At 40.6% G+C, this 22,213-nt stretch overlaps 1 protein-coding gene across 3 annotated transcripts; it reads left to right on the top strand.

Moving 5' to 3' along the window:
• Window positions 1-285: 285 nt before the first annotated feature.
• On the top strand, window positions 286-22,213 carry dgcr2 (DiGeorge syndrome critical region gene 2). 3 transcript variants are annotated; one of them, XM_004538124.5, is made up of 11 exons: window positions 286-683; window positions 9,020-9,052; window positions 11,855-11,977; window positions 17,138-17,215; window positions 17,304-17,508; window positions 17,763-17,839; window positions 17,934-18,122; window positions 18,209-18,412; window positions 18,825-18,977; window positions 19,652-19,888; window positions 19,988-22,213. In XM_004538124.5, the coding sequence occupies exons 1-11, from the start codon at window positions 602-604 to the stop codon at window positions 20,218-20,220; spliced, it is 1,614 nt and encodes a 537-aa protein (XP_004538181.1). In that variant the 5' UTR covers window positions 286-601; the 3' UTR covers window positions 20,221-22,213. The 3 variants fall into 3 exon arrangements, with proteins under 3 accessions (XP_004538181.1, XP_004538183.1, XP_004538182.1); XM_004538125.5 differs by having other exon boundaries at window positions 287-683; window positions 17,934-18,116; XM_004538126.5 differs by lacking the exon at window positions 9,020-9,052.

Here is a 22,213-nt window from a genome sequence, read left to right as displayed (position 1 = left end):
CAAGAATAACAGTTATATTTAGAACGTTTTATTCGATACATTAGTCTTAAAACCCTTTTCTCACGTTAAATATTATTATTTCCCAGAGATGATAATAATAATAATAATAATAGTATGATGTACATCTTGTGCCTTTTTAGTTTTATCTTGAGTCAAAGAAATTATTTAACTAGCGATATTTAGAGTTGAATGGCCTCAGCACACACACAAACACACACGCACGCGCGCAGTAAGCCCCGCCCCTGGCTCCAGCTGATGGCCTGTGTGTGCGCGCTGCATGTTTGGGATTGTTGTGATGGGAGGCCGCGGCCATCTTGGATGAGAGTCGCTCGGCACCGAGCAGCGGGAGGGACGTTAACGGCAGAGCGGCTCAGCTAGCTAACGTTAGCCCCTCGGAAGCACGACCCTGGTCGCTGAGCGGTACGACTATGCTTGTGCACACGCTGTTTTCTTCCCTCAGCTGCCGCTCCGACTGCGTGAAAATGGGCACAAATTGCGTTCAGCTTTTCGCGGTGTAGTTTCGGAAAGGGCGGCGGCGGTGCAGATCCTCGGAATATATCTTACATTTCTGGATAGAGGAGTTACTATGAATGGAGGATAAATGTTGCCGAAAGCTGACAGCAGCAGTTTCGTCCTCTTCTCTCTTCTCTTCGTCCTCACCTTAACGGACCCACCACGGGCAGGTAAATAGCCTCTCCGAGTTGTTTTTCTTGTGCATGTATTCCCCCCGGGCTCTGCTAGAAAGTGGGAGAAACGGATTAGAGCTGGAGGCAGGGGGCGGCAGGTTCACCGGGGAGGCCTGCTCCACAAGCCGGGGACTCCGGTACTTTTTAACCCGTGTTCCTGCTGCTGCTGGACAGCGGGGAGGACCCCTTTACTGCTGCTGCTGGCACTCTTGTTATGTTTAATCTTTTAAAGTAATGCCCACCAGCTTGAAATCTCTAAACGAAATTATAATTTATTTCACCTGAAAATCAAGTAAGGCTGTGTGTTGTTGTCAAAATAAACAAGGTCGCTTCGAGTCAACCGTCTAGTTTTGACCTTTTGATACAGCTCATAATCATTTATTCACTTAATTGTGCTTACGCAAGGTGGAAACGATATCTTGGCTCAATCCAAAGCTTTGTAAACAATGTAGGTGTATTTAGGCTTCACTACATTCCAGGGTTGGTCTCCGCTTCCGCCGTGAAGCCTCAATTTGAAATGCATGTCAGAGATTCATGCTCCTGCATCACTAAACCTGTCTCACATCATAGAGCTGCAAGCCCAGGCACATCGCACTACACACCAGTGTGATGGCTAAAACGATAAAGCTGTCTGAAGGAAACTTCTTAGTTGATGAATAGAGATTAAAGGGTAATGCGTCATGTCTCTGTGGCAACATAAGCTCGTAAGCTAATACTCAGGGCTAGTGGTGCCACTATATGAATATAGTGGTCAAAAAAACATCTGTATAGAAAAATTCAGTTTAACTTCATTTATTGGATGTTTTGTCTTATTTTGACAAATTGCTTGCACTAAAAATCTGCAGCACATTAGTGCAGGGAGTAGAGCAGGGTGATATGGCCAAAAATATTTATCACGATATATATTTGAAAATTTGCGATAACGATATAACCGACGATATAATTGATGCGAGACAAAATACAACTCCACAACATTACTAGCGCAAAAAGACAACCTTCCATTTATTTTCACTTAAACAAGAAGCTGGTTTTTATGTACATTAAAGCTTTATAAAAATGTAACAGTGCAAATGCAAATTCCTTGCTGAAAGTTTAACCAAAAGGCATTTCCAGTAGAAATGGGCTGACATATCCTGAGCATAACCATGTATAATATCCACTGAAGTTAAAAAGAGGTGCAGTACGCATTTTTCGGACCATAAGGTGCACGGGATTATAAGGCACATTAAGCGAAACAAAGCAGTCAGATAAATCAAACTTTATTAAACTCATTCTTCTTGCTTCCTCCACTTCTGTACCATTGATTCATTAATGTTGAATTCTCTGGCAGCTGCTCTATTCCCATGTTGTTGCAGTATATTAATGACTAACCTCGTATTGTGGATGGATTATCTCAGTTGTTCTCCTGACTGAAGTTTGGTCCTTTTACAGCATCCTGCCATGCGATTGCATTTGTCTCTAACCATGAAGAACCTTCACGTTAACTTTTATAAGTGGAAAAGTGTTAGTGTTCGTCCTCCAGCTTCACTGTTTATGTTATGCTAACATAGCTGTGTCGCTAGCGATCACGTAGCACATCATTATATACCAGCTAGCCCAACTTCAGTAACCCTACAAACGTCACTGCTGTTTAGTTTCCTGTCTTCATTTATGTTGGAAGTGATAGCAGAGCTGTACGTTTGATTTTTTTCAGAAATCTCTCAGTCAGAACATGCAATATCATGCTTAGGTAATTAGCGAAACTAGCGAGCTAACTTCCGCTAGCTTCCTGCTAACTTCTAACTCCGTTAAATGTAATAACTTTTGTTTTCATGGATGCCTGGAAGTTAAACTTTATAGTTACACCTGGTAAAGCAGCAATGCTGATCGTTTTATTAAAGATGAAAGAATTTAGACAGTTTTTAACTCTAAGTGATGCTGCAGTGTTGTTTGACCTGAAGCATATGGAGTTTAGGACCCAGATTACTCCCAGATTTAAGAGCATCTTAGTCCAACAAATATGACAATAACGACGGCCGCTTGCATGTTCTGCAAAAAAATGTGCTTTGTTGTGTATCTGACGGACAAACACCAAACCAGTTCCACATCACGGAAGTTGCACCATTTTTACAAACCAATTCTGGTTCATCTGTTTCACTCAACAATCGGCCATGTGCGTATGAAAACAAAGGCACTGCGCATGCGCGTTTTACTCCCATTCTATCGCGATATTTCATTTTCCTATCGTTGCCTAACATTATACCGGTATTACCGTGAACGGTATAATATGGCCCAGCCCTAGCAGGGAGGTAGGGTAAGGGAGTGTAGCCAGAAAAACACCTTTCTTAGATGATTATATATATTTTAGAGTCCACAAAAGACGGGGATTGTGTGTTGCAAATCAGTTTTCTAAAGCTGAGTTTAGTTGATTTAAGGTTAAATACAATAAAAGGAAAAGGTTTGTTAAATCAGGTAACACAGGCTTTTTGCCTTAACTACATGCGCCCTGATCAATATCAAAAGTCACTGCCAAAAGCTCATTTTGAGCAAAAGGAACCCTGATTTATGTCTATTATTAACATCATGGCAGTATTTGTTTTAAATATCATGGCACCCCTGCACAGGACACACTGTAACATTTGAAAAGGGAAAAAGAAACAATCAAATCCCTAAACAAAGAAATGCATTTTTTTGTTTAAAACTACTCTCCATTTTAACACAATATTGTTTCATATCTGTAAAAACCACCCAAAGTAAGAGCTTATCAACTGATGTTTAGGAACAATCACTTTGACTTGTGTGTATTGTGTTGAAGAGATGCCCACTTAATAAGAACTAGTGCTGTGCTATACTTTTGTGTAATACCATTTTAAACTCGAAGATGGTTTAGTGAGTCAGTGTAACCTTCAATGAGGCTTTTTATAATTGCAGCCTGGCACAAAGGAAACAGCAGTACCTAAAAAGAAATGCCAACAGTTAAACAGCAGCTCTTGTTTGAAAGTACCTGAGCACATCTGGTGACAGTGAATAATTATAAAATACACCTGGAAGGTCATAGAAATCCAAACAGGTAAAAAAAAATTATTATTTGTCTCTGCTGTAAGTGTGTTCTACTTTTGTTTCAAATGCAGAGCTTCTAAGGTGCTGTTTAGATGTCCATTTGAGCAGGGAAAGGCCAAATGCGTCTTGTGGTTTGCTTTAATCCCGGTCTTGTGATCCTGATATTCAGTTCAGACTATCAGTTCAGCCTTATGAATAAACACTTTATTGTCTGCCTCGATCCAAAGGAGAAACCTCCCACCTAGAAAACAATTGGCACACCAAACAGGGCGTGCTTTTTATCGGTCGTGTCGAGGTTTGTTCCCTGGGCAAATGTTTATTTATATTAGGAGTTTCCAAATAGTACAGTCATGATTTTCTTAAATGCTCAGGAGTGAATGCATCATCTTGTGTTTTTATAAGTTGGGCTGGCTTTTTTTTGTCACCATTTCAACCATGACTTGGTCATTTGACTTGAGATCAAGACTGCGGGAGTATAACTCCAAATCTGAACGTACATGTAAATAATTGCTTAAGACTTCGTGTTGTGGAGACATTAACTTGGTATTGATGTAACCCGCTAAACCACATCATCCTCATACATTTTTAACACTTATAAAGGGCATACCTGCTTTCTACATTTGTTTCACAGCTGACTCCAGCAAACTCTCAAAGGTTCAGATTATGCATTTTCCAATGAGGCAGGCAACACTGAAGTGTCACACATTTTAAGGCAAATCTATGTGATCGGGATCATCTCAATTGGCCAGCTGAGTTTCACGTGCAAATAAGGCAAATCAGCAGGTTTCCTGCATTTGCATGATGCATAACAATACACGCTAGAAGCAGTATGTATGGTTAAGATAAAAGCAGAAATGCACATGATAGGCCCAGTGGTTAGCATGTGTCCTGTGGGTTACAGAGACTAGAGGTGAACCGAGCTGTCTGAGAGTGAAAAACTTCAGTATGCGCTCTAAAAAAAGAGTCAAGAGGTTAAGCACAGCCAACAGCGTATAAAAGTGAACAGAGCTTGGTTGTTTTTGTGTAGTGTGACTGACACAACCATCAGCTTAAACTTGAGCTGCAGTCAGCTAATCTTTGGGTCTTGTCTGTGGGTCTGAGCAGCCGATTTGTGTTGCACTGTCGGCTGTTCAGTAGTCTGTTTTTCACAAAAAAATTGGCGGTGTTTCAACCTGTGCCATTTATCGTTTGAGGATTTTAACAGGTAGACTTGAAGTACAGCCACGCAATAATACAGTGATGCAGTTTATTGAAAGGTCACTGAGGCAAATGTTTGAAACATGACATGTGGGCAAAATAACCCTGTGTACGTGTATTCTGGCAGCTAGCGAAAAGCAGTAAATGAGATAATATGGCGCTTGAGAGAACTCGTGAAATTTGATGTCAACATTGTCCAGACATGAGGCTAAGTTATGGTTTCCATTTGGTTGTTTTATGGGGTAAATAGTGTCTATACGGGTGAATTACTTCCTTCTGCAGGATTGCTGTAAGACAGCCCCCATCCCCTTTCACATTTCTGGCTGTAGAGCAAAACTTTTTCACTTTGACACTTCTCGTCCTGGTTTGCTGGGGACTGCTTTTGTAGAGGAATTTAAAATAATATAGAAATGACTCAAGGACTGATTTCATAAGGCGTCTTATAGCTAACATGGTGAATTGGTCTATAGAGATAATCCGTATTGCCCCTTTGACACTACTTACTTTGGAAACAGTGTTAACTTTTTCTAATAACATTGTAGCTTCCAGTCACACAGCTTTGTTTACAATTTTAAATATTAAGTGTGTCTCACAGCTGAACTGACAGTGTTAGCACAGGAAAGGCGCTTTACTTTGGTTAATTATCACAGGAAGCTGACCAGCAGTGCTTTCATGCACAAGGTGCAGATAAAAATATGGCTTGTTAATGTGAGATGGTGCAATGAAAAAGAAATAAATGAATGTCCATACCCACACAGTGCTTTTAACAGCAAAGCTCAGTGCTGATATGAATCATCAGCAGCTGGAGATGATGCAGCGTGTGCACAAGGCCGGTTCACTGTGCCGTTACACTTGAGCGGGACCGAGCTGGGGCAGTCTCATAGTCTTTATTGTGCTTTCCTGTCGGTTATATAAGAGATGCAGAGGCTCACTTCGCTCAGGGTAACCAGTGTTTGCTGATTCTTTTGTCAACATGTACAGATCATAAAATCCTGAAAAAAAGCCTCGGCAAGGGATGGGGTTTTTTAGTTGTTGTTTTTTTTTTTTTTTTTTTTTGCCCCTGTTGCCTTTAACTAAACTGAGATCTCTGATTTTCTGACCTTGTGTTTTCCCGCAGCAGTAACAAAACAATAACTGCCTAATCATTGTTATTCTGATATATGAACAGGTTGGATATGCACAAGTCCTGATTTCAGCTTGTAATGTCTGATAACCTAAAGCAGGCAGCTGCTGGCATCTTATTCTGATTCCAGTAGCATTTGTGGGTTTTCGAGCAGTACAGATACCAGCTATGCACTGAAAGCATGAATACTGATGTGCACAGACAGTCATCATTCAAATGGAGCACATATGCTTGTATTTTATAGTTCTGAAGGAGCACATGTAACTATATAAAGAGTCAGCCAGTAACAAGCTGGATTTGGCTTTGTTTGCTTCTTAGCCTTAGCAACAAGTCTTATTGCAATATTCATTAGTGGGAAATGTATGGGGAAAATTTTTTAAATTAAAATATTGTTCCCTGTCGGAGGATTTGTTACAATTATCTGGCAGCCTTGTAGGGAAGAGGAAAAAGCTCACATCCTTCTCTGATGAAAGTGTTTATTCAGCTACACACAGCAAGAGGCTTGTTTTCTTTAGCAAGTCTGCAAACATGTACATTATAAGGTAATTGGTTAATTCGTTTGTAATATATTTAATACACAAGAAAATGTTTCACAATAAAAGCATGCGCGTTTCAATAAACTGTATTGCTAGTGTCCACTGAAACACTAGGGATTTTGATTTGAAGCAGCTTTTATTGTGGCATATCAGAGGTTTTATCAGAGGTTTTATTGGGCTGTGTTTTATTTATCTTTCTGTAAATAAAAAGCATGGAAAGTCAACCTGTCCTCATGATCAATTTTCAGGGTCGCCACTTCCCAAAATCCTTAGCTACTACCATAGCCGGTGGGTATCCACATAAAAGAAAAATCACACATAAGTCTGGATGTCCTTTTTTGTGTTTCAGTCACTGTTTGCAGTCTGACTATGAGTAAGGAGCTTTTTATTTAAACTCAATAAATAGCTGAATTGTGATTGGACAAAGTGTTGATGTGTTTGAGATTCATTTCAGCCAATGTATTCCTATTTTCCAAGTCTGTGCTAGTCAGTAAGACTCAAAATAGAAACCAGAACTGCTAATAAAAGTCTTGTTTGCTTCCTGCACATGGAGAATACTATATATCAGAAACTAGGGCCTCAAATTAGCATTTATAATGTAGGAAAATACCCAAAACAATTAAAAGCATTGCACCGGACTGGTCCAAATTGCTCCAAAGATGAATTGACATCCAATGTGGACAACGTCTGATGTGCTTTCCTTCCATGTTTCTATGAGACTTAAAAGATGTGAAATTGACAGAGTGCAGACATCTAAATCTACTTAAGACACCTAGGATCACACTCTGGAGAAAAAGGAAGTGCCTTCATCTGAACAGGGACTCAAACCAGTGACCTGCACGTTACTTATCGGTTATTCGGACCTCCAGTCTTGAGCTCACTCGGCTTATCCCCCCAACAGTTTGATCCTCAAACTGACCCTGATCCCTCCCAAAGTGTATAAATCCCCCCTGTGGAAGCATTTAAAGGGGAAATCCCCTCACTTTTGAAATATGATTGCCTGCAGTCATAATGTCAGGACTTTAAGAGGGCAAATATGAGGGAATCTGAGCGAAGCTTCATTCAATGCACTGATTGAACTGGGGCATTAGATTTAAAAAAAATCGGACTCTAAAACAAGCCTGCTTCCAACTAAGGGCCATCACCTTCTGCCCCTGTTTGATTACCGTAAACAAAGCTTTTTAACCCATCCGCCAACAATTATTTATCATAAACTTAAGGATGAATTATTATTATTAGCTCCCTCTAATGTGTTTAATTGTTAATGTCTTTAAAGTTATCTGTCATTTTGACACACATTCAAGTTTGATGATGCACTCACTCCCTGGAGACTGAGATGTGTCTGTAATGCACCTCAGTCCACTTAGCATTAACCAAGAGGTGACATTTCTGTGTGAGATGGCTATTAAAACACCACTGTGTGATCTTGTTAACCTTAAGGGTTACAGGTTCAGTAGCACTGCTTCGATCTAACATTAGCTTTCCGAAGCTTAAATTAACAACTCTAGCGCTGTTTAACCCTCGGACAAGCATTACACTGAAATATAGATGAACTGGTAGCGTTGTAATGCTTCCAAGAACAAATTGCAATGAATTCATCCCAGCCACAATGTGGGGTTTTTTCTTCATCCTGCTTCTCTATAAAATAGGGATGTACAGTCCAGTACTAGAAAAAGCTTTTTAATGCTTAAATCATGGTGTAAAGCCCAGTGAGAAGTTCCCACAGGGTTGTTAGTGTCTAAGGAATCCTTGTGCAGTAAGGTTGCAGCAATCAGAACTAGGCTTTCTGGAAATCCGGTGGTGTTGTTGGGCTTTAATGCTTGTTGCAAAAGAACGGTAGCTAAATAGTTTGGCTATAAAAGTTGAAGTATGATGGTAATGAAGTCAGACATCTGGGAAATAACTTTTATTTAGAAAATCTGACATCAAAACTAACTCTTATAACTAACTGACAGCTTTTATTTGGGAAATCTGTTTTTTTTTTTTTCTTGTAATTGCTTATTTATTTTGCACCACCTGTAGTACAAATAAATAATATTTAACACTGAAGTCCAGTTTAGGTTGTGGTCGCAGCTGTGTTGATTTTCAAAGCTGGAGGTCTGGTTTTAAATTAAATAAGCTTTTTTTTTCTCCCTTTCTCTCTCTTCTAAGAAAAAAATAGTGTTGCTATATTTGTCAGGCAAGTGGGTGATGCAGCTCCTCTGCAGGTTTACATGACTACCTGTGTCCTCACAAACAAGAGGGTGGAGAGAACAGGTGACAGTAAGAAATAAAGAAAAAAATCACGAGCAGCATAAAAAGGATTAAAAAAATATAATTTTTTTTTTTTTTTTTTTAAATCGGACTGGATTAAATGAAATATATTTTTACTTTTTTTTGAAAGACGACACACTGATATACAGGCTAGTCACTCTATTTTTTTTTTCTATTTGTTTCAGGTCCACGGGTAGCTCTGGCAAGATTATTGTCAGGTAAGCACAGTATGTTTTTGGGGTTTTCAAGCAGATTTTCAATATAAGAGTCACCCTGTATTAAACTAAAAGTCCTTTTAAAGCAGTCAAATTTATATTTTAATATAAACCAGGTGGGCTAAAACAGATTTTAGTTAATGGGCTTCATGTAGCACAGTCTGATCTCTAATGGGCAGGACTGTTAAATCTATTGTTGAAAATAATACCCTGTATTAAGGAAAGGAACTTAAATTTCAGTTTTTATTTTCATTCACTCTGTCCTAGGGCTGTTCGATATAATGATATATATCGGATGACGATATAAAAACGTCTATCGTTTCATTTTACGCTATCGTTTGTTTCGTGGTGTCGCAAAATAAACTGTTTACGGCAATATTTTTTTCATCGTTTTGATGGTCACTGTAGTGGCTATATTAATTTCTTAATTTGACTCCAGGTAGGGCTGCTCGATTATGGCAAAAATGATAATCACGATTATTTTCACTGAAATTGAGATCTCGATTATTTGACAATATTTATTTAACCCTTACGACCTACTATAGAACCAAGTCCGCCAGAGCTTATATTATTTTTTTATATGTTGTAGTGCCATTTGTGGGAGCATTTCAAGTTGCTATACAACTGTTATAGCCCATATTTTAATAATATGTATGCATTAAGTCCATAGTAACTACATTAATTGCAAAAAAGTGCAATAAACTAGAAAAAAATTGAAAATCGTTTTTGTTTTTTTTTACATATATTTCTACTTGGAGAAATTTAAGAGGTTTATCCCTCAAAACTTTTAAATACAAAAAAGTTGCAAAAAATAGTTTACAACAACAGGAAATCTAAAAACAGCAGGTGCATCAAAATAAACTATTTCCAGCAGTGCAATTCGAGTTGCAAGCATCCCAGAAACTATTCAGAAAAGTCAAACATGACTTATAAAAACACCAGTATAGGCTTTTAAAGCCTACAAGTAAAAAACTACATTTTCCGCGAAAATTATGTCACTTCCGGTTTCGGGCAGGAAATGGCGGACATGCGATAGTTTGCGCTGACGTCTGTTTCACTGTGGGAAGTGTTACGAACAGCTGATCGGATCGGCAAAGCGTGTTTCTGGAATATTATGTTTTTGTTCCTGCAAGCGCTTTTTATGCAACTTTTGCAAAGCTATATGTGGAAGGAAACCGTGACCGAGGACAAGCTGATGGCATAAGATGTAAGTAAAACTCCTCGCTTACACGGTTCAGGTTCTACAGGGATTTAAAAATGTTACACAAAACGGAGCATGGTGCTCTGACCGGCTTTAAAGGGTTAACAATAACAATGTATTGAATAATGACTTTAAAAAATAATATAAAATAGTGTACAACACCACTGAGGTTTTTTTTTTTTACCTCTCTTTTCAACCAACGGCAGTCACTCTCCTCTCCAAATAACTTCTGCTTAGCTTTCCGAGCTTCCCTCGGGTCCTCTTAATCAGCGGTCTCCAACCTTTTTTGCGCCAAGGGCCGGTTTATGCCTGACAATATTTTCACGGACCGGCCTTTAAGGTGTCGCGGATAAATGAGGGAGGGGCTAATAATCGGCTCAGTCATTTTTAATGATCGTTGAAAGCCCAGATCGTAATCGTGATTAAAATTTGATTAATTGAGCAGCCCTAACTCCAGGTACACGATGCCCAGCTGGAAACACTTAACAGAAGTATATGTACTTTCATATGACAGCTTAAGTAAAGGCAAGCGATATCCCGAGTATGTTGAACTTACCCTTTTCTGTAACAATCTAAAAACAAGCAAATAGTGATAAGTTATTGATCTGATGATCAGTAATGTTGACACTGCCCACTGAGCTGTTTAACTGCATCGGGAAAGCTCAGTTTATTTCATAGGCCGCTAAACAGACAGAACATAGAAGTTCAGTATTGTCTGCTGTGTGCCTTAGGCTTCTTCTTGAGTTGCTGTCATCACTGAACTGCTTGCAGGAGTACTCAGCGCTCTAATGTTACTGAATATCATGAAATACTCTTAGCAGCAGATTCTATTAATGTCAGGCTATAAACATAACGCAGTGGCTTGCAGACATGATGAAATGGCTCTGCAGATTATCTTCCTCCTTGCAGTTGATCGACATCTCTGATAAAGTTTAAGAAATCCAAACATACGTGATCGCTAGCGGCTGTGGCCTCAAGGGGCGGAAAAAGGCCCTTAAGCAAGGGGCTTAAGGGTCACTATTACTTCCTAGGCACAGAAATGACACCACTACGTCAAAGGAAATACCAGACAAATTCTGTTAAAGTGGCAGAGCTACTCTTAGGACAGTAGCTCTGCCCTAAGAGTACCCTAAGAGTAATAATTAGGACAGTCACAATCACAGGAAGCACAGTTGATTGAATTTTTATTCAGTTACAATTTTGTCTTCCACTCATTTATTAACATAATAACGTTGTGTGTTTTCCAATAATGCTCTTGTTTGGCCAAAAAGTGCATCCCTTTCCTTTGCATTTGGCCTGTTGTGGTTTTTTTGTTGTTGTTGTTTTTGTTTTGAGCGTGTAAGCAGTTGTGTTAAATCATCCCAATGTCAATACTCACGAAGTAATGGTGATGATGATTTTTGCCGTGATCAAGCAGCTCTAATTGTACATTTACCCATTCACCATCTCAGACATCTTATTTTATTAACTGCCTTGAAAGCTCACACGGCGCCATTCAGACTGCTGCACTCTGAGTTTAAATGGTTTTTCTCTTCTTAGGAAAAAGGCCTTGGTTATGTGCAGGTTTAACCACATAAACCCTCTTTTTTTTGTGTGTATTTCAGAGCAGCGCTGCAGCCCCGGGCAGTTTGCCTGCCGCAGTGGGAAGATGCAGTGTATCCCGATGTCCTGGCAGTGTGACGGCTGGACAGCGTGTGAGGACAAGAGTGACGAGATGGACTGTCCCCGTGAGTGCAGCTCACTTAAGCCCTTTCACACTCAGTCTGTTACCTAACACCCATAACATGATTGATTTTTGGAAAGTCTAGCAACACCCAGAACCTTTTAGAACCTTTTCACGCTTGGATGATCAGACCACAGCTGAGCAGCTCTGAATACAGGTGCGGAGGATGTAGCGCAATCTAATCAAGCCAAACTGAGAGATGTTCAGGTGAATATATGCACAGATTTAGTATACAGGGTAAATGGAAGTTATCTGCAGGTGATCAGCCATCAGTGCCTCAGTTTGTAAACAAAGACGCTGTTAGTCCATGTCATTAATGAGCAGTGACATCTACATACAGAAGAGTTGATTGAGTGAGTGTGTATTAAGGAATATGATGGAGTAAAAGAGCAGGATGAACAGGACATGTGCTTTCTCTTTGAAAGAGCATGGCAGCTCAGATCAATGAGAGGCAGCTGAAGGAAAATCAATATGTTTTTGTTTTCTGGGTAATCTCCTTCCATCTAAACCGGTTATCCAGCTCATGGTTGTATGGAGGCTGGAGTTATCCCACCTATCCCACCTGGCTACACCCTGGACAGGTCGCCAGTGCGCCAGACCTGTGCAGGGAAGCTTTGTGGAGCCCACAGCTTGCACTTACTCTTGTGCTGGTGCATTACATGTTAATTACAGTGTGGTCGTGTCCTGGTGTTTTCCATGCGATGCCAGGCAATGTCAATGCTTTGTTGTGGTCAGTGTTCTTCGGGGGCTTGAGGGGACTTTTTCCATTTCTTTGTACACTCCCTCGTCTTCATTCTGATAGTTTCAACAATCTCCCTTCAGGAATTTGCTGATATTTGTGAGTTCTAATATTGATTATTATTCCTTACATTGAGGCGATGATTTTATGCTCTCACTGATAAATTTGAAAAACTGAACCAAAAAGTAGCCAGACATACACAGGAATAATTGACCAATCAGAGTAGTTGTGGGCTGCATTAACCCAATGTGTGGTTACATTTCTAGGGAGGTGCATGTAAGGCTAATGCGTTGAGTTTCGACATAGTTAGGTTGTAGATTTCCTGCTAAAGCGTAATCCCACAGGAACACGGCTACAAAGCAAGTCGCACACCATCCATAAACATGCTTTTGCACTACAGGAGACGGTTGGAATACTAACTGGGTCTGAACTGGATGAAGCCAGAATATCTGTTTCTTTCTTTTCTTGTTCAGAAAAATCAGCTGGCCCCATGTCAGTGTTTTTTATTTTTTTCACAGTGCTATTTTTGACACTGAGCATTCACACGTTTGGTGTTCAGTGTGTATGTATGTTACTGAGCAAGTTCGGAAGTGGAAAATTAGGAATTACATGTCACTTGGGTGAATATCGGTAGTATTGAGGGCCAGAAATATGCGGCGCTCAGCCTTAAGTTTTTCTACTTTGAACACATGCCATCTCTCCTTCTCATTCCAGAGAAGTTGGAGAACTGAGTTAAATTGAGCACAGTTGGCAGTAAAATCACCTGCCTTTAGCATTAGTAGATCAGGTTTTATGACTTTTAAATACCTGCGTCCACTCCTTTCAGTGCACCTCTTCAACAGATACTGACAATAGCTTTGTTTTTATCACAGAGGTTTTTCCTACCAAACGTAAAAATAGTAAATCTTGGCCCTTGCGTCCCTGTCTGAACTGCAGCATGGCATAGTTGCATTTAATACAATAACCACCCACATAAACAGTCCTGTCTTACAAATTTGCTTTTGCTCAGCTGCTCAGATGTGGTTTTGTAGTCCTCATAGTCCCTCACAGTGAGTCCGCTCTATTGACAGCGTCAGATGGCAGGGGGAAGAAGGGTTAAAGGCTGAGTGGCTGCACATGTGTCTCTGTTTTTGTTTACTGCTGGTTCATCTGTCCTACACTGCATAGATGTCACTAAGCCTTTGACCAAAATCCTATTGTCCATCCATCCATTCGCTTCCGCTTATCCTTTTCAGGGTCGCGGGGGGCGCTGGAGCCTATCCCAGCTGTCATAGGGCGAAAGGCGGGGTACACCCTGGACAAGTCGCCAGTCTGTCGCAGGGCTAACACATAGGGACAGACAACCATTCACACTCACATTCACTCGCACATTCACACCTAGTGACAATTTGGATTAATCAATTAACCTATCCCCACAAGCTGCATGTCTTTGGACGGTGGGAGGAAGCCGGAGTACCCGGAGAGAACCCACGCAAACACGGGGAGAACATGCAAACTCCACACAGAAAGACCCCGGCCTGATGGTGGAATTGAACTCAGGACCTTCTTGCTGTGCGGCAACAGTGCTAACCACAAAATCCTATTGTTCTCCGCTTAAATCTAGAAAGACCTTATCCCGAGATCTCTAACAGCATAACAGGAGTTAGTGAAAGGATTGAGTGCAGCATGTGACCTCCATACAGCAGCCGTCCACGCTCCGAGTTAACGCTCCATGCCAGCACTGCTGTTAAACGATTAAGGGTTCACACTGAAGTCTATTCATTCTGCAGTAAAACCCCATTTTTAACAGAACAGCTTAAGAAGTTGAGAAGTAATTTCCTTCTGCTTCTTTTTCTTTCTGTTTATTCAGCAGTAAAACTGGACAAATTCATATATCTGATAGTCTGCATGTTTAGAGGGACAACTACTGACCTTTTGTTTTTTTTAAGTGTGAGCTTACTGAGAAATGCAAGCCTTACTCAAGTCAAGGGCTTATTGTCACGTTAATCAGCGGCTTGCTGGAGAGTCTTTGTTCTTGTTAGGGCACTTAACTTTTTTTAATAACACTAAAAGGTGAAGCAATCCTTCAATCTTATAATAACAGCAGAGTGGCCGATGCAAGAAGAAACGTCTCAACTTTACAGTTGAGAAACTTGAAAAGTTGAAAATACCCAGCTGAAGGCCTGTCACTGTATGCAGTGAAAACTGTGGCTACAGATTGTTGTCATTAGAGATGGACCGATCCGATATTATGTATCCGTATTAGTCCAATACTGACCTAAATTACTGGATCGGATGTCGGAGAGAAATAAAAAATGTAATCCAATCCATTAAATATCACGAAAGCACCTCACAAAACTTGCAACATGGCGTAACTCAGCTCATAACCTTAGCACATCAGTCCAATATGTGTCACATGATAGAGCGGCTGTAGCGTGCGAGACCTCTTGGCGGTCTGGTTGAGCATTTGGAGCCTCGCTACCAAACCGGCATTTCATCTCAGAGAAAGTTAACCCAGAGAGAAGTAAAGCAAGTGTGTAAGTTCATCTGTGAATGTTTGTAAAGCATTCCCACGTTAAGCTTAACAACCAATATATGGAGCGACTGCCTCTCATTCTCTCCCTCCCTCTCCTGTTGCTACTTCAATCATGAAACTGATCAATGATCGGCTGATCAGCTTTTCTGTTGCGAGTCCGTCTCTCTTGTTAGTTTTTGGCCCACTTTGCACCAGAAAAAGGAAACCAGCGGCTAAACAACAGCAGCAAGTTTAACCGTGATAAGCTGTTGTTAGAATTTATTTAATATTAATTTCTACACCAGAATCTTTTTCTACGTAGCTGACGGCTGGCAACTGTGCAGGGGCGGATCTAGCAAAGTTATGCAGGGGGCCGATAGGGCATTAACAGGGAAACGGGGGCACATTTAAAATGTCTAGCTGTTCCCTATTTTTTTTCTGCTGGTAGTTGACATCCCTATTAGTTAGGTTGTTTAATATTTCTGCTAAGTACTCTTTAAAACACCAGAATAGGAAGGACGTTGCAGGTTTAAGTTTATTAGATTGATCAGTATTGCTGAACTATGAAATATTTTGGGTGCAGTGTATTTTTTGCATACAAATATAGCAGAATAGCTTTAGTGTTTTGTTTTGTTTTTAGACTTGAATATGAACTTATACAAAATGCAGCAAGATATTTTTTTTATTTTTTTTTTTAAAGAAGTTTTATTGATTAAAAATTACACTATCGGATTCATATCGGTATCTTCAGATATCCAAATTTATGATATCTATATCGGACATTTAAAAAGTGGTATCGTGCCATCTCTAGTTGTCATGAATCTCAGTGCAAAATCAAAATAAATGCTGTTATAAATGTAAACAAAGTGTATGCTCCTCAAATTTGGTGGGTTTTTTTCAGTTAAGTTCTTCAGTATTTGCTGTTTTTATAGCCTGCAGTTCCTTCCTTTTTGAAGCATCAGTCAAGAACAAAATCTCATTGAGTCATGTAACAGAGAAATAGTCTTTTTTTATCTGCTACCCATTACTCCCTTCAGGGGTCACCATTGTCTCACACCAGCCTGTCCTCTTTTCTACATCACCACATCCATGAACCTCCTCTGAGGTCGTCCTCTCTTCCTTCCTGCCTGCTCCAAATCCAGCATCCGTTGTCCAATATAGCCACCATCAAAAAAAGCAACACACCTCTGGTTGTTGTGCCAGAGGTGTTTTGCTAACAGGGAAGTTACAGAGGGCCCTCTGGTGGACAGATTATGCAGCATCAACACAGAAAAGCATTTGAAGGCTGTTTCTCTTGTCTTTTTACATTTTAAATGCTCATTTATCAGCTGTTATAAATGCCAATATCAGTAAACACCTATTATCTGCTGATATATCATATGTGCTCTAAGAGATCAAGCATATTCCCCGTTTTTAAATCTGATCTTTTTCTTCTAGTTTATACTAAGAAAAAGTAGTAAAGATGCCACAATTGAGACAGTGTGTTTTCTTTATAGTTTGTAACATACCTACGTACTTTATTTTCTTACTAGCTAGTCAAAGAGTAGCAAGAGATCCATCGCATTAACAACTTTGTCATTAAAAAGTGTATATTATATTGTGTTGCACATAGACGGTACTGGGGTGCTTCCCTCAGTCTAGACTTTAGTCTCTGTGAACTCCTGATAAAACATAGTAGAGGATGCTATCTGCACGGTCAGCAAAGCATTGCTTCTGCTTTCATATTCCTCAGATTAGAATCAGCCTCAGTATATATCTTATTTTCACTGATGTGTGGTGGTTTTGACTTCTAAATATTATCGCGGGCTGTTAACAATTATCCTACACACTGAAAACACCATCTGTTGTTCTCAGTTACATTTGTTATGGCAGAACGTACAAACAAGTCCACTTTTTTAACCTTTTTGTCTTGATTTGTGCTGTTATAAAAGAGGAGAGGTTTCGTTATGGCAGCGGGTACGACCAGGTGGAAGACGTCATCGGTGTGGCTCAGCCGGTGCGCTTCAACAGTAAGTGTCTCACTTTGCTCTCAGCAGATTTATTTGAATCGAATCTGCATGGCGATCATGTGCTCACTCTTGTCTTCTCTGTCTGCAGAGAAATGTCCCAGCGGGTGGCATCACTACGAGAAAACAGCGAGCTGCTACAAAGTGTACCTGAAGAACGAGAACTACTGGCAGGCCGTGGATACGTGTCAGAAAGTCAACGGCTCGTTGGCCACGTTTGTGACCAACGAGGAGCTGCAGTTCATACTGAAGATCGAGGTGGACTTTGACGATAAAGTGTGCAGAGATCAGTGCAAGTAAGTTTTCTTTATTGCCACAGAAATAAGCTGCCAGGTTTCAGTTCCTGAACAGAGATCTCATTTCAGTCTTTAAACTTCTGCTTTAATTCTGGTTTGTTTTTGTTTTTTTAATAAGGAAGATATTGCAGAAGTGCGTGTGCTTGTTGTTTTAGATGTTATACTGCTCTGTAGCTGGTTGCAGGCCATCTAGTGGCTGGTAGTAGCTAATGCGTCATCACTAGACATGGTGTAAGTGGTGTTGTTTGTTTCAGATTTTGGGTGGGTTACCAGTATGTGATCACCAATCAGAGCCACTCCTTGGATGGCCGCTGGGAAGTAGCATACAAAGGTATAAAAGATTCAGCTTTGTGAAGTACCTACATGTGCTGTTTGTCTTCTGTAATTTATTTGAATGCTTTAATGTGTGAATTGTTTGTGTTCAGGCTCTATGCAGGTGTTTTTGCCTCCTGAGGGTCTGAAAGACTTGGGGGAGGCCTCCGCCACCCAAGACAATGTCTTCTGTGCACAGCTGCAGCGCTTTCAGTACAAAAGCATGAACGAGCGAGGCCTGCACAGCTGGCACGCTGAGAACTGCTACAAGAAGTTTCCGTTTCTGTGCAAGAGGAGTACGGGTTAATTTTCTGTTTGTTATCAAAAATGTGTCAGTTATTTGCTCCGCTGGGGCCATGTGTTTATTTTGATATTCTCTGTGCCACAGGGCAAACGTGCGTGGATATAAAAGACAATGTCGTAAACGAGGGCTACTACTTCACCCCCAAAGGAGACGACCCGTGTCTCAGCTGCACGTGTCATGACGGCGAGCCTGAGATGTGCGTCGCCGCGCTGTGTGAGCGGCCACAAGGCTGCCAGCACTTCCGCAAGGATCCCAAAGAGTGCTGCAAGTTCACCTGCCTCGATCCAGGTACTACCACCGCATCCAAACACATCCCACTGGTTACAAACCACCACCACCAGTGTGTAATGATTATCAGTCATTAGAAGCCTTCCAGTGCTCGTAGTCCTATAAGATGTTATTCTGCATCACGATTCGTCACCTACACATTTTTACACTGTTTGATATTCAGTATATTAAGTTAAATGAGTCAGGAGGATTCAAATTGCCTAATTTATATAAACAATTAGCTCCTGCTCCTCTTCTAAATAGTGCTGCAAGGAAAAGATGTGAAAGTGTTGTTTAATGTGCAAATTGTGTCACATTCACACATAAACGGTGCAGAATTTCCTTCGAAGCTCAGCAAAAGAACGTTTTTAACAAAGTACGTTTGCAAGGACATATCCTGATTTGATTAGATTTTTCCCGTCTTCTCCGTCAGATGGGAATAGTCTGTTTGACTCGATGGCCAGCGGGATGAGGCTGATCGTCAGCTGCATCTCGTCCTTCCTTATCCTCTCTCTGCTGCTCTTCATGGTACACAGACTCCGTCAGAGAAGACGTGAACGCATCGAAACGCTGATTGGAGGAAACTGTGAGTAAAGTGTTGCAGCACTGAGATCCAAAGTTTACACCTGTGGTCACTTTTTAATCTTTGTCTGTATGAGGAACGATTTAAAAAGCTGAGATAAAAATCTTCCTTTCTAAAAATGAAAACTCAATAAGGATGGCAAAAACGGCCACAAACAACAGTAAATAAATAAATAAAATAATTGTTGAAATTAATTCTAAATATTGATATTTATGTTTTAAGCTACTTATTTTTATTAATTCGTTTAATTTCCCCTCTTGTTTTATGCTTTATACAGCTAAAATGTATTTGTTTGTTTTTTTTCTATTTTACATTTATTTCTATTTTTCTGCATCTTCATACAAATGAGAGTAACAACAGTCTTGGCTGTTGCTGCAGTCACATTGGGGAAATAGGTTGTTGGAGATGGCAGCACAAAGTTTTTGTGACAACTTACAATCTTGTTGTTTTTGAAGTGGTTGCTTTGGAAACGGAGACCAGATCTGCGACCACTCAGTCAGTTGCCATCTTCAAAGCATCTTAAGTGCGATAAAACAGCAATAAGACAGAGATGATAATGCAATCCATTATTATTATTATTATTATTATTATTATTATTATTATTTTTAGATGGTCTGAATAATCCAAAAAGCTCACTTTAAATGCACCTTAAACTTTAAACTCTGCTTTAATCTCAGTGCACCACTTTAACCTTGGAAGACGAGTCCCAGGCTTTGACTACGGCCCAGACGCCTTCGGCACTGGTCTCACTCCCCTGCATCTGTCCGATGATGGGGAGGGAGGCGCTTTTCATTTCCAAGAGCCTCCTCCGCCTTATGCAGCCTACAAATACCCCGACATCCAGCATCCCGACGACCCCCCTCCTCCATACGAAGCCTCCATAAACCCAGACAGCCTCCTCTACGTGGACCTCGGTAGGCGCACATCCTTTTCTCTTGTTCTTTACCAACATCGTCATGTGCGGAGTGATAAATGCTCGTTTCCCACTTCTCTGTCTGCGTCTGTATCTTCAGGGCATGGTGGGGTTTCCATCGTGCCGAGCCAGATGAACGCCATGGGTGACGGGCTCCAGGCCAATATTCCCAACGCGACAGGCCCGGTGCCAGACTCCGCGCCGTCCTGTCAGGAGAGGGAGGACTCCATAGACAGCAGCACCCTCCTGGTGGGGCCCGACACACCGACAGATGGCCACGCCCCCGTCTCCATGCCTGCAGACTGCGCCTCCTCCCTCAGCACCGTGGTATAAGACTGTGGGCAGACACCTGCACGTTACCCACAGTTGGAGGAGGGTCGTAGATGTTTTCCGTACCAGGAGCACAAAATGCTGACTGCAGAGAGGACAGTTACAGTTTGTACAGACTCATCAGAGTGTTTTTGTTTTGTTTTGTTTGTTTTTTTTAAAGACGATGACATCTGAAGGAGCAAAGAGACAAAAACTCTACATCCAGGCTGAGAAGGCCACACTTCTGCTTTTAGCCCAGACTGAGAAAAGCTTTTCAAACATCTCAAAACGGGCCTGTTGGTCATAAAAAAACAAAGCCCCTAGTGCAAATACACCCTTTGGTCAGATTTGTAACAGCACGAGGAAAAATAACCGCATACGGACAGAAGAGCCAACTTTTGTTTGTGTTTGCGGCATACTTTCAAACACATACGTATCAATCAGTGTTCAGGCTACGATAACTTTCTCATCCACCCCACAGTCTGTTGCAGCGCGTACAGAAACTGTCCCCTGGTGTTTATTAGTCTGACACACGAAGCCGTCTTCCAGGTTTTTAGAGCAAGTTTGCAGAAAAACATGTTTTGTAGTTGAGAGGTTCAACCTCGCGAGATACGGCTAAATTTCCTGCTGTGGGGTTTTTATCGGGCGAAGCTGACATGTGGCGTCGTAGTGTCAAAGGATGTTGTGCTCTTTTTTTTCTTTTTCTTTTTTTTTGATAATAATTTATGGCTGCAGGTCGTTACCTTGATTGTTTAATTGTGGGATAGATATAGGCTGATTTTCTTTCCCTGTCCATCAACAAAGCGACAAAAGGCTTTATGAGCGTATATGTGAAGATCAAGTTTGAAAACCCCAAAAAAAACAAAATCATTTATATGAGATAAATGCTCCAATCATTAAGTCGTATAATCATCCAGATGGTCCCAGAGTTGCTTCTGTTTCATTACCAACTCTTTCCAGGATAATTCTGCATTTTCTTTGTGATTTAATTCCTCCCTCGGTTGGATCAGGTGCGTTTCTGTGCTATTCTTCATGCAGTTGCAACTCCGTTACTGAGGTTTGTCTTCAGTTAGTGATGGGATGTCACCAACTGCAGCGGCGGGATTTTTTTTTTTTTTTTAATGTGTCAGTGATGAGGGTCTGTATACTTGGGGAGAATTACGGTGTCAATCATCAGAGGAGTAATCGTCTGCAGATCAGAGCTGACCCACAACCACCAGCATCCAAGCCGCTCATGATCTGCCTCGAGGAGGGAAAAACGGCTTAAACATGTCAGACTGTGCACATCTGTATAACTTATGTTTGAATGTATTGTATGTAAAAAGAAGTTGGTTTTTTGGGGGGGGGGTTTTTTTGCTTGTTTTTTTATTTTATTTTTGTTTAAACTACCCTCCCCCCTTTTTTTTCTTTACTTTGACAATCCACAGTGGATTGTCCAAGAAACAAAATCATGTTCACAGAAATTGTGGGAAAGTGTTCATGTGTGTTTAGGAAATGATGTATTCAGTTTGATTTTTCTTATGTTTTTTTTTTTTCTTATTTTAAATCAAGTTTCTTTTGCTTTTTTTGCGTTTTCGACCTGTGGTGCATGTTTTTAATCTTTTGGCATGCTGAGAGATTTTTAGTTTTAGTTTTTGTTCTTTTTGATTTGGGCAAAAATGTTTTATGCTCAACCATGTGTCCTGTACAGTAGGCTCAAAAGACTCCTGCATATAGTTTAATATCCCCGTATGCATCCAAAACGTGCCCACCACAACCCATCCGGCTGCATTTACACTGTAGTTTCTGTGCTAGAAGGTGGTGTTGATGGTGGCGTGAGAGCTTGTTTTTTGGATTTGGAGGGGGAGCGGGGTTTGAAATGTTTTATGTACAATACAGCAGATGCTACATTTCATTGATGTTTATTTCATAGCCTTTACCATTTAAAAAAGAAATGCTTAATTTGCAGGGGAGCTTGTGTTTTTTCTGAGGTAGATGTACATCTAATCAAATGCCAAATAAATTGCACCATGAAGGA

Source organism: Maylandia zebra, linkage group LG7 (assembly GCF_041146795.1).
Source record: "Maylandia zebra isolate NMK-2024a linkage group LG7, Mzebra_GT3a, whole genome shotgun sequence".
In the NCBI taxonomy this organism is placed as follows: Eukaryota; Metazoa; Chordata; class Actinopteri; order Cichliformes; family Cichlidae; genus Maylandia; species Maylandia zebra.
Note: the sequence above shows the minus strand (reverse complement) of the source record. Positions and strands in the feature narration are given on the sequence as shown.

Bases quoted from the DNA above. Each gene is read 5' to 3' on its own strand.
- dgcr2 (XM_004538124.5), top strand. From the start codon at position 602: ATGTTGCCGAAAGCTGACAGCAGCAGTTTCGTCCTCTTCTCTCTTCTC. The intron at 9,053-11,854 runs GTAAGCACAGTA...TGTGTATTTCAG, and splicing joins TCTGGCAAGATTATTGTCAG to AGCAGCGCTGCAGCCCCGGG. The intron at 18,978-19,651 runs GTGAGTAAAGTG...CTTTAATCTCAG, and splicing joins AACGCTGATTGGAGGAAACT to TGCACCACTTTAACCTTGGA.